Source organism: Sodiomyces alcalophilus (genome assembly GCF_042370955.1).
Source record: "Sodiomyces alcalophilus JCM 7366 unplaced genomic scaffold ACRALscaffold_5, whole genome shotgun sequence".
In the NCBI taxonomy this organism is placed as follows: Eukaryota; Fungi; Ascomycota; class Sordariomycetes; order Glomerellales; family Plectosphaerellaceae; genus Sodiomyces; species Sodiomyces alcalophilus.
The window spans coordinates 3327737-3342285 of record NW_027263536.1 but is presented as its reverse complement, the minus strand read 5'-3'; the positions used below and the strand labels follow the sequence as shown (position 1 = coordinate 3342285).

At 36.0% G+C, this 14549-nt stretch overlaps 1 protein-coding gene across 1 annotated transcript; it reads left to right on the top strand.

Annotated features, from left to right (window-relative positions):
- The first annotated feature begins 3195 nt into the window (after positions 1-3195).
- ACRALDRAFT_1051650 (uncharacterized protein) lies at positions 3196-4535 on the top strand. The gene is made up of 3 exons (XM_071015696.1): positions 3196-3383; positions 3476-4118; positions 4306-4535. Exons 1-3 carry the CDS (start codon positions 3333-3335, stop codon positions 4386-4388), a joined length of 777 nt encoding a protein of 258 aa, XP_070874249.1. The 5' UTR covers positions 3196-3332; the 3' UTR covers positions 4389-4535.
- The last annotated feature ends 10014 nt before the right edge of the window (positions 4536-14549 follow it).

Below are 14549 nucleotides of genomic sequence, written 5' to 3'. Positions count from 1 at the left end.
GTGCTGTATAAACTCTAAGACGACCGATATATATCTTTATATAATCCGAGAGGTCTTCCGTATCCTAGAGGATAAATACGCAGTATAAGTCTAATAGAAATATATCTATAGGACTAGTCTTCTTAGGGTGATATTCGATTAAGGACTACCGGTTATTTAAGAATTCGGAAAATACCTTTAGCAGAAATACCGGCTAAATAAGACCTAGGAAGCTTAAGTATTATACTGCCTTCAACTCTATAAAGTTTATTTTTAGCGCGGAGTTAAGTCGATTATCGGTTAAGATCGTGAAAGAGGCGAAGGCTTACTTTACGCGATTATAATAAGCCTCCTAGTATGCTAGAGTAAGGAGGATTATAATAATCTTTATAATACGATTCCTAGTAGGTTTAACTAGGAAACGATTTGGAAATAATTTAGAGACTATTAAGCTTTATTTTATACTACTAACCTAATTATTAAAGAGGTTTCCTGAATACCGTGACTAGGTATCTTATAAACGACTCCTATATATCGCTACGGGATTCTATTAAGCTACGTCGAATATTTCTTTTAAGGATTAGGCATTAATCCCTAGCTTAACTAATATAGTTAAGGTTATATATTAAGCCTTATATGCCTGAACTAGGCGCTATATATAAATCCTAGAGGTTATTAATAGGTGAGTTCTGGAATTAAATAAGTGAGTATCTTTACTAAAATTAATAGGTATCGGGATTATAACTAGAATCTTATCTTACGGGATTTTACGAGTCGCTTACTTTAGATCCCTACTTTATAGCGCTATACTAGTATTAAGGGTCGGCTTAATTAGCTATTAAGTAGAAGAAGTAAGTGATATAATTTACTTTCCTTTAAAATATAGTTAATTAATAAAATTCTATTTTAGAAAGGAAATAGCGTAAGAGAGACGAGGATAAAGAGGAGGGTATTCGTGAATAGTTACGAAGTCGCTACTCCTTAAATTTAGCTACGAGTCGCTTATATTCTAGGTTACTACTCGATCCTCTCGAAGACTTTAGGGCATAGATACCCGATAATATAGAGTAAGATACTCGAAGTTCTTTAGTAAGAAGTATAAGAAGTGTATTATCAAGTAGGGTTCTAAGGGCCTTACAGAGTTAGAGATAATTAAGACCTCTTAACATATACAGTCTTTATAGGCAGGCCACTTTAACCTAAAGTTAAGTTATATAAGCCTTTTTATCTTTCGAGGAGAGGTCTATTAGTATAAAGGAACGCCGATAAGAAATGGCTCGTAAAGATCGTGAATCAGAAGCTAGGATTAAGCGGAGGAGACTTAAGTTAAAGTATTAGTTTACCCTAAAAAAGATAAGGTTAGAGTTAGAATTAGAGTGTGTATAGCGACTAGATTAATATATTTTATAGAAGGAGGTATAGAAAAGCATCGTCGATTAGATATTTATTAACTGTTTTTTTTTTTAAGAACAAAAATATAAAAAATAATTAGCTATAGAGGCTATAAAAAAAGCAAAGTATTATAACTATCGTTAAAAGTTATCTAAAGCGTTCCTAAAATGATTTCTATAACGCTTTACTCTATACTTAAAGTGGACGCTAAATTATCTACACTAATAGCTAAAACCCGGGTATAATTAACCCGATAATAGCGGGGGAGGGGGCGGGGATTAGCGGGAAACTCTAGATAGTAACTTATTAGTATTTACTAGATTATATCGTAAAGTATTCGGGACTTACTAGATATATTCTCGCTATTAGCTATATTATTATAGCGGTATTCGACCTAAATATTATAAGTATAGTCGTAAAAAGGGGGGGGGGTAGTCTAAAAGAAATATATCATTAGTTAGGAATATAAGTAAACATAAGAATATAAACTTACCGCGAGCCACGGAGTTCTAATCTATATATCACTAGTAATAATCCCCGGCCTGCTAGCTAAAAATATTAAGCTTTATTCGAAGTATATTAGGCTAAGATACTAAAGGTATTAGTAATAAGCCTATAATCGTCTCTAAAACGTTTTTAAATTATTATTATTCTATAGCCACTTATATTACCGTTATTATCCCGAGGGACTTAACGAAGGGTAAGGTCCTTCATAACCGCCTTTACCTTTTAAGGCGTATTTAATTCGGTATCCCTGCCGGAGGCGAGTTACTATATTAAACGATAATACTCTACATATTCACTTTTAGTATTATAATAATATTAAGATAAGAAGCCACTTATAAGCGGTGCGATAATTATCTTAGATAGTTAATAAACCCGATATACTAGGAGCGGCTTGTATATAATAAGTCGATAAAATATGCCTCTTTAAAGCACTACTTAAGGACAACTTTACCCGCTAAAAAGAAAAAGAAAATAAGTATCTAATAGCCAGTTTATAATTAGGAATAGGCTTATATTAAAGCAAAGCTCGCCGGCTTCTTCTATATACCGGTAATAGACCTTACTAGCTGCTATAATAACCTTACTAGTCTTTAAAGAATATCAGTAAAGATTATTAATATCGCCTAGATTATAGACTTACTCTATCTATCTTAAACTCTAGCAGGTTATAAGGACGTTAACTATTATCCTCTCCGCGGATATACTACCAGTACGTATTAGTCTTACGATAATTAGAAGGTATAACGATAAAAAAAATAGTAGGATTACGTGAATTAATAAAAAAAAAAAAGGGAATAAAGTAAGATAATAGCGGAAGATTACGGGAAACGTTTCTTAATAGTTTCCTAACGATATATTAATAGTAATAGATAAAGTCGTGATAGATTAATAAATAAAGTTAGTGATAATGATAAAAGCTCTAGGAAGATAGTGTTAAAAGGAGGGGAATAAATTAAAGTAACGTGTCAAGACGCGACTCGGCTAATAAGGCGGGCTATAATAATTTTAACTAATCAGATTTTAGCCCTATAGCAACCCTCAGGTTAACTATGGCCCCACTAGGGCCCACACCTACTATCAGCTCAGCCTCGCTCAGTAATATCAGCTTACATGCAGTCTCCTTTATTAACGTCAGTCTCGCGGCGATATAACGCTTTGTACCTCTCCCTATAAAATTGTATGGGAAGGTACCGATCGGCAGCGAAATCCAATGAACGGTCGGGATATGGGGCAAAGTCGCAAACTAACGTATTAAACCCTGGTAGGGGTGTACAAATACCGGCACTCGTATTTCCTGGTTTCCTTACGTAATTGTGTATTGTTGATACCCGAGGTTGGACGCCGGGCTGCAAGTGGAACGCAACAACACCACGGCTGGAGCTCACTTACGTCCTGCTCTGGCAACTCGTTGTTGGCTGCTTAAACCGTCGTTATTGGGATTTAAGGATACCGCCATGTCTGCATTGAGAATTCTTGTCCCCGTCAAACGGGTAATTGACTACGCGGTGAGCCACACATCCATATTCCGCCACCCGTTCCCCAGTACGTCGGTCTCGCCAGCATTATGTATTAACTTGTTGCATTCGTGTCCCGACAGGTCAAACCTCGTGTAAACAAAGCTCAGACCGCTGTTGAGACAGCAGGTGTCAAGCACTCGATGAACCCATTTGACGAGCTTTCGGTCGAGGAATCAGTCCGTATCCGAGAGAAAAAGCGAGCGCCGGGCGGCGTCGAAGACATTGCCGTTATCTCTGCGGGACCATCTAAAGCGGTCGACGTCCTGCGGACGGCAATGGCCATGGGAGCGGACCGTGGCATACACGTTGAAGTCAAAGAAGATGAGGCATTAGAGCCACTGTCGGTAGCCAAGCTGCTGCGCAAGGCCGTCGAGGAGCACAACAGCAATCTGGTGATCATGGGTAAACAGAGCATTGACGGCGACGCGGGCCAGACGGGTCAGATGCTGGCTGGACTACTCGGGTGGCCACAGGCCACACAAGCCAGCAAGGTGGACTTTGGCGAGGGCGATATTGTCAGCGTCACGCGAGAGGTTGACGGTGGTGTGGAGACACTCCAGGCCAAACTGCCGATGATTATTACGACAGACCTGCGGCTGAACGAGCCTAGGTATGCGAGTTTACCCAATATCATGAAAGCGAAAAAGAAGCCGCTGGAGAAGAAGAAGCTGGCGGATTACGGCATTGTCAGAGACCAGCGATTGAAGGTGTTGAAAGTCACAGGTATGCTTCCTCCAGATTCCCCCCCTTCCTGCTGGTTTTTCCGTTTTCCATTTCCATTTCCATTTCCATTTAACTCGCCTCCGTCCTTCCTGGCACTTCTATCTTTCTCTTCTTCAGGTGTTGAGGGAATCAATCCCGGGCGATAATCAAGGAACAGGCCGTGAAACTAACCAATATGATTTGGCAGAGCCGCCACCAAGGCAAGGCGGGGGACGCGTGGATAACGTGGATGGGCTTATTTCAAAACTTAAAGAACTAGGTGGCCTCTAAAAGGGTATTTATATATAATAGGCACTTTATATAAACTACCCTGAGCCGTCTATTAAGCAAAGTAGAGAGGATAAGACTATAGGCATGGCTATAGACTTCTATAGGAATTAACTTATAAATGTTTCTAATATAAAATATAAATGATTTAAAATAGGTATAAAAAAGCTTTAATATATTATTAAGTAAATTAAGACTCTTAATTATTATAAACAGCGTATATAATTAGGCGATCGATCTATTAGTTTAATTAACTCTAGAGAAATCTCGGATTTACGTGCTAAAATCCTGCCCTTATTCCTATAGCAGGCCTACTCTTATTTATTTTCGGACCCGGAATAACTAGTTCCATACCGGTTTCGGGCCAGCCTATATAACACAACCTATTCCGTTCTTATTATAGTCTAGCCTGTGTAACACGGGGCGCGCTATGTTTATATAATAAGATAATCGCAGACCCATCGGCATATAGTCGGACTAATAGCCGTGCACGGACTACCGATCCGAACCTATCTCTATACGTACATTAAGGGATTGGTTTAATCCCTTAAGTTAAAGTCTTAGTTTAAAGTCAGCGCTTAGTTAATAAATATACTACGATTACTCTACGATACTAAGCTATTAAGCCTTTTTTATAATATCTTTCCTTAACTAAAGTCTACGGACCCTCCTTTTATTATAATTCTTTAATTTCTATACCTCTAAGGTAGTTAGGCCGAAGATACCACCGAGAAGGACTTAAGGAATAAGCGTCCCCCCGGGGGGAGCTAGCAAAGCGGACGCTAAGTAGGAGGTGCCCGTTATACCTAAACTAATAATAATAATACCCGAGCAGGGACTAGATAAAAATAAGAATAAGGGGTTAACGGATACGCCGGTTACGCTCGGTCCTAAAGATAGTGGTTTATAGGTCGATCGGCGATCTTGCTAACCCCCCGATATCGACGTAAAAGGTATTAATTACGATATTTTCATAGTATCTTTAGTAATAGAGTAAGATTAACCGAGTAATTATAAAGAAGCTCGCCGAATAACCGGCGCTCTGGCGCGATTATAAAAAACCGCTAGTATATAATTATAAGGTAATTAAAGAGTGATTTATAGTTATAAAATTCGATAATTAATTAGTAGCGATTAAGGCTAGGAACTAGTTTAGACCTAGTGCCCTAGTGCTATAATAGATCGAATAGGCTTTAATAAAGCTTAAATATACCTTCTAGATATCCTAGAGGTATTATACTAGGAAGATCGCTAACCCGAATTAGAACGACTTTACGGCGTTTATTCGGTAAGAGTATTTATCCCGGGATATATAACGGTATTATTACTATAGGGAACTTCGTAAACTATAAATAACCGGCGATATAACGCTAATAAAGTAATTTAAATAATAGGATAACCTATATAGGCTATTAGGCTAGGAGATAAGCGGAAGTAAAGAGCGTGCGTATAACTATTTTAGTCGGCTACCTCTATATATTAAGGATAATTTATAAAAGCGGAGAACTAAATTAAATAAAGCCGTGATACTAGCTTAAGAGGCATAGCTATTCTAGGATATAAGCCTTATTAAGAAGGCGAGTAGTAAGTGATCGGATACCGGTTATAAAAGGACCTTATCGAACTTCTAGCGGTCGGATAATCGCTTAAGCCGGGTAAGCACTCCGGCGACTAGTCGGTATATACCCGCTAAGCCAGGTAAGATAGACTCGAAGGGGGCGCCCTTAACGGGTTAAAAGGTATCGGGCTTAGGCCTAGAGCCTTAGTAAGCATGGCCTAGCACGTATACCTTTATGGGTAAGTGCTATAACTATAGTAAAAAAAGGTTACTATTCTAAAGACTACTATAGTAATAAGGAATAATAAATAACTAATAATAGGGCGGTAAAGGCTCGCGCCCGCGTTAGTAATATACACGCTATATATAATAACCTTAATAATAATATTCGGGTTAAGGAACTCTATTTATCGGGAAATAAGTCGGCGTAGGTAATAAGGGGGCCGGACCTACGCCTAATAACCGGCCGGCGATTATAGTTAGCGAGGTAATAAGATCTATAATAATAATAATCTATTACGGAAAGGAAATCGAGTTTAGCGTAGATTTAGATAGCTATACCTAGGTAGATATTATTAGCCCGGTATTAATAGAACACCTAGGGTTAAAACCGCTTCTAAAGGTTAAAACTCTAGAAATTAAAGGCTTCGATAATAGCCCGGCGAGGGTCCACGGAGCATACGGCTTAGCTTTTTATCTACTAAACGCAGAAGGACAGCCACGCTTACTAAAAAGGGTCTTCCTATATACGGATTAACCTAAGGGTACCGGATAATTACTACTCTTAAACGATAGTATAGGTTAAGAAGGTATTATAATTAATACGGCTCGCCGAATATTCGTCTATAGGCCGATCTCTATTATAGACCCCGAGCTATAGGCTCGCGAGGTTATTAAAAAGCGGGCAAAGGCGTATATTATATATATCGCTACCGCTACTATTATTATACTAGGGACGCCGGATATAACTATTCCGTCTATAAATAATAATAAGGTAATATACGGACTAGTCGTTAAGCTACCGCCGGAAATCGCCGACTACTAAGACGTGTTTTCGAATAGGCCGTAAAGGAGCCGCCCGTATTAAAGGACGCCGAATACACGATTAACTTATAAGACGGGAAGGAACCGCTATTCGGGCCGTTATATCCCTTATCTTAAGCCTAGCTAAAGGAGCTAAAGAAGTATATCGCCGAAGAGATTGCGAGCGGTCGTATCTAATAGTCGATAAGCCCCGCGGGCTTACCGGTACTATTTATACCTAAGAAGGACGGTAGCTTATAACTCTATATTAATTATTAAGGGTTAAACGCTATAACGATTAAGAATAGGTACCCTTTACCCTTAGTCGGCGAGCTATTAAATAGGCTCGCTAGGGTAAAATACTTTTCTAAGGTAGATATCCGAGATACCTATTATAGGATCCGGATTAAGAAAAAGAATTATTAGAAGATAGTGTTTAGAACGCGATACGGCTATTATAAGTATACGGTTATACTATTCGGGCTAATAAATACTCCGGCTACCTTTTAGGTATACGTTTATTAAGCGCTTGCCGGTTTACTAGATATATATTATATCGCTTACCTAGATAATATCCTTATATATTCTATATTAAAGGAATAGTATACGAAGGACCTAAAAAAGGTTTTAGATCGGCTTTATAGGGCCTAGCTATACGCGAAACTATCGAAGTATAAGTTTTACCGTAACCGAGTAGACTTTTTAGGGTTTATAGTAACCTGCGAAGGTATTATAATAGATCCGGAATATATATATACGGTCGCCGAGTAGCCGGCGGCTAAGTTATTCCGGGATATCTAAGTTTTCCTCGGTTTTATTAATTTCTATAAAAGGTTTATTAAAGGATACTCTAGAGTTATAACGCCGTTAACTACGCTATTAAAAGGTAGTTAGGCGGGTAAGAAGAAGGGACCTTTCGAGTTCCTGGATAACGCTAAGCGGGTATTTAAATTACTAAAGATCGCCTTCGGGTCGGCGACTATCCTATAATACTAGAATCTAATACTAGATATAAGGGTCGAGATAGACGCCTCGAATAAGGCTATTTCCGGGATCCTAAGTTAGAAGGATAAGACTAGATAGCGACCGGTCGCTTACTTCTTATAGAAGCTTTCCGAAATAAAGTAACGATAAGGTATAGGGTAATAAAAGCTATTAGCTATAATAAAAAGCCTCGAGTATTAGCGCTACTATCTTAAAGGCACGGGATAGGCGTTTATAGTACTAACGGACTATTAGGCGCTTAAGGGCATACTAAACCCGCCAGCGCGGGACCTTCGCGGAAAGCTTACTAGATAGGTATACCGATTATCGTTATTCGACTTCGAGGTTTAACACCGCCTAGGCAAAATAAACCCGGTAAACAGCCTATTAAGATAGCCGGATTATATAATAGATAAGACGCTATACGATAATATACTCCCTACCTTATCGTAAAGATTACGATTAGTTAGCGACCTCCCGATAAGCGTTTACTAACGGATCGCGAGTATCCACCTTACCCTAATAAGTAACGCGGTGAAGATCGTATATATTTAAGCCGCTCGGGTAACGCTACCCGAATATAGGCCTAGTAAGCGTAAGCGGGCATAGACTCTATAAGAGGGGGCCCTACCTAGCTCAAGAGATAAGGATAAAAGAGGGCTACGACCCTTATATCCTATTAACGGTACCTGGCGTATTATCGTCGTTACTATTACCCGCTCCTAAGTATAGGATATAGGGTATAGGGCGATTACCTAGTAAAGGGTCGCTAATAAGATATCGCCGACGCCTAAGGCTAAGGCTAGGGTTACTATAACACCGGATTAGTATATCCTATATTCTATAGCTAAAGAGCTAGCTAGGAATAAAACGGCAGGTCGGTATACTATTAGGGAGGAACTACAAGATCTAGTTAGAGGGCTATAAACCACTAACCCGGATTATATATCCTTAATTAAGAATATTCGCCGAGGGACCGGAAAGAGAGCGGGGTACTTTCTCGGAGAAAAGGATATACTACTATTTAAAGGACGGTTAATACTGCCTATATAGGGCGCCCTAAGAGCGGAAGTCCTACGATAGCACTATAATAACGCTAGAGCTAGGTATATAGGAGCGAATAAAATGCTTAAGCTGATTTTAAGAAAGTTTTACTAGGTAGACTTAGCGGCGGATATTCGTGATTATATCGCCGTATATTCGGCGTGTTAAGGGGTATAGGTGCCACGATATAAGCTATATAGTTAGCTATAGACGCTACCGTTACTTATATATCCGTTCTAAAAGATTAGTATGGACTTTATTACGGGTCTACTATCTATAAAAGGGGCTAATAGGTAAACGTATAACGCTATCCTAGTAATTATCGACCGGTATATAAAGTACGCTCTATTTATTCCTATATAGAAGGACCTAATAGCACCCTAGCTAGCGGCGCTATTATATAAGGAGATTAAGTGCCGATTCGGTAGCCTAAAGGGTATAGTAATAGACCAGGATAAGCTATTTACTAGTTAGTTTTAGATAAATTCTACTATAAGCGGGCGAATGCTTAGCGACTATCTACCGTATACTACCTATAAACGGATAGTTAAACGGAATAAATATATTAGTTCCTAATTAAGTACCTATAAATAATTACTAGTAACACGATAACGTAATAGCCTATTTAGTTATTAAAGGCAGGGTTCGCCTATAATAATAGCGAGTATTCCTCGCTTGGTATCTTTTTGATAAATTGGGCTACGAGTAGTAGGCTGTACGAGCGGAAGAGAGGAAAATCAAGCAAATAGCTATTAAATTCGTAGATCCGTAGGATTACTGCTTGTTTCACGAACGTGTAAAGAACTGACTTCTGGGGTTTCTTCCTGGATCCGGGGCTGGCAAAAGACCCTGGAAGATTGGGTGGCGACTGTTACGTTAACAGCCTACGCGACAGTTATCACGCCACGTTATTAGCTTAAGTAATAACCAAGATATCGTATTTACGATACCTAGTGTATTTATATAATATATATCGTAAGCCAAGTATATATACACGTATAATACGTAGAGTATTATAGTATAGGTTAAGCTGGTTCTAAACTAGACGTCTAGTTATATAGCTATAACTATATACTATTTACTTTGACTTAGATATTATACTTATTATTATTATTATGATTATTACTTATTATAAGTATAATATCAACACCCCCCCATAAGCTGACTCTTATATAATAAGTGCAGCTTTGTCAGGTTATAGTTATGGTTATATTATAGCGCAGTAATCCTAGTCTATCTAGACTAGAATACATAGAGGAAAAATTTAAACAACCTCTTCTTTTTTAATTTAAGGGAAAATTTAAAAACCCTTGTTATTATTATAGTATATTATGCAAAGGAAAGTTCAGAAAAACCTTTAATATCTAGGAAAACCGGAAGGTAAAAAACCTAGTTATATCCCCTTATAAAGAACTAAGAATACTAAGTATTAAAACCTAGTATTTTAATTCTTTAATATTATTATAAGGCGGCAAATCATACTTAGGCAACGTATCTTCCTTATAACCTAGGTTTATATAACTGTAAAGAGTATTATAAGTCTCTTTTAATAAACCTTTAGTTATTATATTAGCTATATTAAATTTCGTATTTATATATACGATTTTTATTTTATTATTATATAGCTATTACCTATAGTAGTGATACTGCCTGTCGATATGCTTTACCCGTTTATAGAATTCAGGGTTTTCGGCGAGCTTCTTTGTACTCTCACTATCTATTAAGATAGTAGGAATCTCGAGAGTTTTATTATAATTATTATTATTATTATTATTTTTATTATTATTACCTCTTATATTAGAATCTAGACCTAGATTCTATAGTATATCTTTATATAGATTATAAAGATAGATTCCTTTCTTAGAAGCTTCTATGAGTGCTATATATTCGGCCTCTATTATTAATAAAGCAACGACTTTTTATTTAGTTAAGGTCTAACTAACGGGGTTATTTACTCCCACGCAGTAGATATATCCTGAAGTCGAGGTTCTGTCTTCGATTATATCTGAAATGCTGGTATTAGAATAACCGTAAATACCAAGGTCTTCTTTATTATAGTTATATAAAAGACCGATATTAGGATATATATTTATATAAGCCTAGATTCGATTTAACGCAGTAAAGTAGTCTTACGAGGGATTACTTATATAGCGAGAACACTAGTTAACTGCGTAAGTTATATCTGGTCTAAAAATGCAAGGCTAGATATAATAGAGCCCCCATTTCCTATTAGTATTTATTTATATTATTAACTATTGCTTATACAGGATTCGGTATTAGGACCTCCTTATATATATAAGGGGTGTTAATCCTTTTTAGACTTCGTTTATTATACCTTTTAACTATCTTATTAGTATAAGGCAACTAACTTATAGAAAGAGTCTTATTATCTTTATTTATATTTATTATATGGCCTAGAAAGGTATTTATTTCACCTAAGTCTTTAAGTGTAATATCTTTAGATATCTCCTTAAAGAAATAGTCTAAAGTGTTTTCAGAAGGGCTTAGAGCCACTATATCGTTAACGTGGCATAAAAGAATAGCTCATTCTTCTATTCTTTTAATTTTATTATATTTATAAAAGGTAAAAAGTCCATTATCGTATTCAGAGACCCGGCAACCTAGCTTAGATAATATCTTAACTAGGTAATTATACCAGAGTCTAGGACTTTGTTTCAACCCGTATAAAGCTTTATTAAGCTTACAGAGTATTATATTATTATTATTTTCTGAGCTGTCTTCTTTCTCACAGCCTATAGGTTATATAGCGTATATCAGGGTATCTATATCGGTATAAACGAACGCGTTTTTAACGTCGAACTGCCTGAATTCCTAGCTGTGTGATACGCCTAGTATTAAAGCTAGTTTATAGGTTTCTGGCCGGCAGGTAGTTAAAAAGGTTTCTAGATAATTAAGACCTAGAACCTGATTAAACCCCTGAATAACCCACCGAGCCTTATATTGAATAGCTTCCCTAGAGCTATTATATTTGATTCTGAAGACCTAACGACCTCCTAGTACGTGGTAGTCTTCTTTTATTTTATTATAATTATTAGGCGTATTTTTTATACTTATTAAGTCCTAGGTCTTTCTCTTTTCGAGTACTGATACTTCTGCTACCATCGCGTCTATCCATTTATCTTTATCTAGGCAGTTTATAGCCTGTTTATAGGTAGCTGGTTCGTTAATCGAATTTATAGTTAAAAGAAATAGGGAATTTTCTTAAAACTATAGGTTTCTAAGTATAGTATCTTTTATATAATATAGTAAGTGCGCACTATTATTATAGGATATTAAATCCTTATAGTCCGGTTTTAATACTTCTAAAGGTATTTAGACTTCTAGCCTAGTACTTTGGTTACTATTATTCTTAGTCGGGCTATAGTTGATATTATTATTATTATTATTATTAACAGCTAGAACTTCGTAGCCCGCTGCCCGTAGACGAACACTCTTACGTCTGTTATCATTATTCTCTTCTTCAGGTTGAATAGACTTAACAGAACGTTTCGAAACGCGCGAAGGAATATTTTATAAAAATTAACCGGTATTTTCACTAAAAGTGATTCCTTTATTATACTTAACGGGTTAATGAGGCCCGAGGTTAGAAACCTGATTATATGCCTAAGTATTAATATAAGGAGGGAGGTTATTATTATTTTTAGGCGTATAGTTATTATTATAGCTATCTAAAGAAGAGTAAAGAAACTGATTTTCTAAGATATAAACGTCTCGAAACTAACTAGTCTTTCTAGTTACTGGGTTATAAACCTTATAGTTATAGTCATTAAAACCTATTAAAGCACCTTATAGTGCTCTTATATCTAGTTTCTTTATATTCGGGTTATTATTTTTATAATAAATAATAGAACCCTAAATCCGTATATTATTAATATTAGGCTTCTAACCTTATAAAAGCTTATAGGGACTCTTATAATTAAGAGCTGAATTGGGTGATCTATTATATATATAAATAGCTAAAAGCATAGCTTTACCCTAAAGGTATCGAGGCAGCCCTAAGTGGAAAAGAAGAGGTCGAACCTTTTCTATTATAGTCCTTATAACTCTTTTAACAGAGCCTTAAGCTTTATAAGTATACGATGGTTTTATATTATGCTTTACACCTATAAAGAGGCGTTAAACAGAGGCGTTATTAAATTCTTTTCTACCGTCTATATCTACTTCTTTAATAAAGAAGTGATATTTATTATTATTATTATTTTCTACCTGAGCTTTCCACTCTTTTATAACTGTAACTACCGTCGTTTTAGACTTATCTAAGAGTAGTTATGCCTATAGGAACCGGGTAGAACCGTCTAGTATAAATAAAATCCAACGCTTCTTATTATAAGAAAGAGGTTCGATAGGACCGTGAAGATCTATATAAACCTTTTCTAAATAGGAAAAGTCCTTGTATTTATTAACTGAATCTTTATTCGTAAGTATAATAGACTTACTTCTCTTAGAGGCATCATAGCTCTGTATTTTAGTTAACTCTTCGTTAATTATATTATAATCTTTTTAAAGAGTATTAGTATAGAGACTTTTTAAGGTAATAGGGTTAATATAACCTATCCTATTATACTATAGCGTTATGTTTATAGTTATAGAGGTAGTTCTTTGATGGTTATTACGGTCTCTTTGTTTATAAAGCTCTTCTTAAGGTTAAAGAGGTTAAAGAGGTTTCTTTATTATATTATTTCTTTATTAAGGTTTAACTAACCCCTTTAAGATATTTCTTTATTTATTTAATTTCTTTAAAACCTGTTCTTTAAACCTCTAAAAACTCTTTATTCTTTTTAAGTCTTAAGACTATTCTTTAGGTAAAATACCTCTTTATAACAGTTTCTTTATGTTTTTTCTAGTATTTATTATATTTATTTTCTAAGACTTAACCCCCTAATACGATAATGCCCGTGCTATAGCCTAGTATAGCCCGTTATAAAGCAGAGCCGTTATATAAAGAAAGAGGGGCTCTTTATTATTAAATAATAAAAGCTTTTTGTTTCTAGTAAGACCGCGAGCTTTACTATTAACATAAGAGAGACTCATAATATTCGTGCCTATTTCCGGTATATAAAGGCACTCTTTTAAAAGCAGAAGCTTTCTAGTATCCCTGAATTTTATAACGCAGTCTCCTTTACCTTATATCTTTATTTCCTTTACCTGACCCTAACGAATAGTTCTCTTTTTGGAATTATAAGTAGAAAAGAGTCTTTTATTTATAATAATATACGCCGTAGCCCTGCTATCTACACAGAAATTCAGATCCAATTTAATACTATTTTCTGCTTATATTTTATAAATCCTTTCTACTAACTAATCTATATTAAGGTTAGTATTATTTATATCTTTATTCTTAGAAGAGATAATAAATACCTAATCCAATCCATTAAATCCTGTATAAAAGGATTAGGACGGTTTAGAAAAGGAAACGGAGGAGGGAGGACGTCTTCAAAAATAACGCCGGCCTCTTTGTCTTTATTATCGTCTTCCTATTCTTTTTCCTTTTCTTTTTCCTGCGGCTAATCCTACTACTAATTCTATTAATCTAA

What these genes read in the sequence shown, in the direction of transcription:
- ACRALDRAFT_1051650 (XM_071015696.1), top strand. Translation starts at nt 3,333, where the DNA reads ATGTCTGCATTGAGAATTCTTGTCCCCGTCAAACGGGTAATTGACTAC. An exon ending in AACGGGTAATTGACTACGCG is followed by an intron (nt 3,384 to 3,475) that starts GTGAGCCACACA and finishes GTGTCCCGACAG; the next exon opens with GTCAAACCTCGTGTAAACAA. An exon ending in GAAGGTGTTGAAAGTCACAG is followed by an intron (nt 4,119 to 4,305) that starts GTATGCTTCCTC and finishes ATGATTTGGCAG; the next exon opens with AGCCGCCACCAAGGCAAGGC.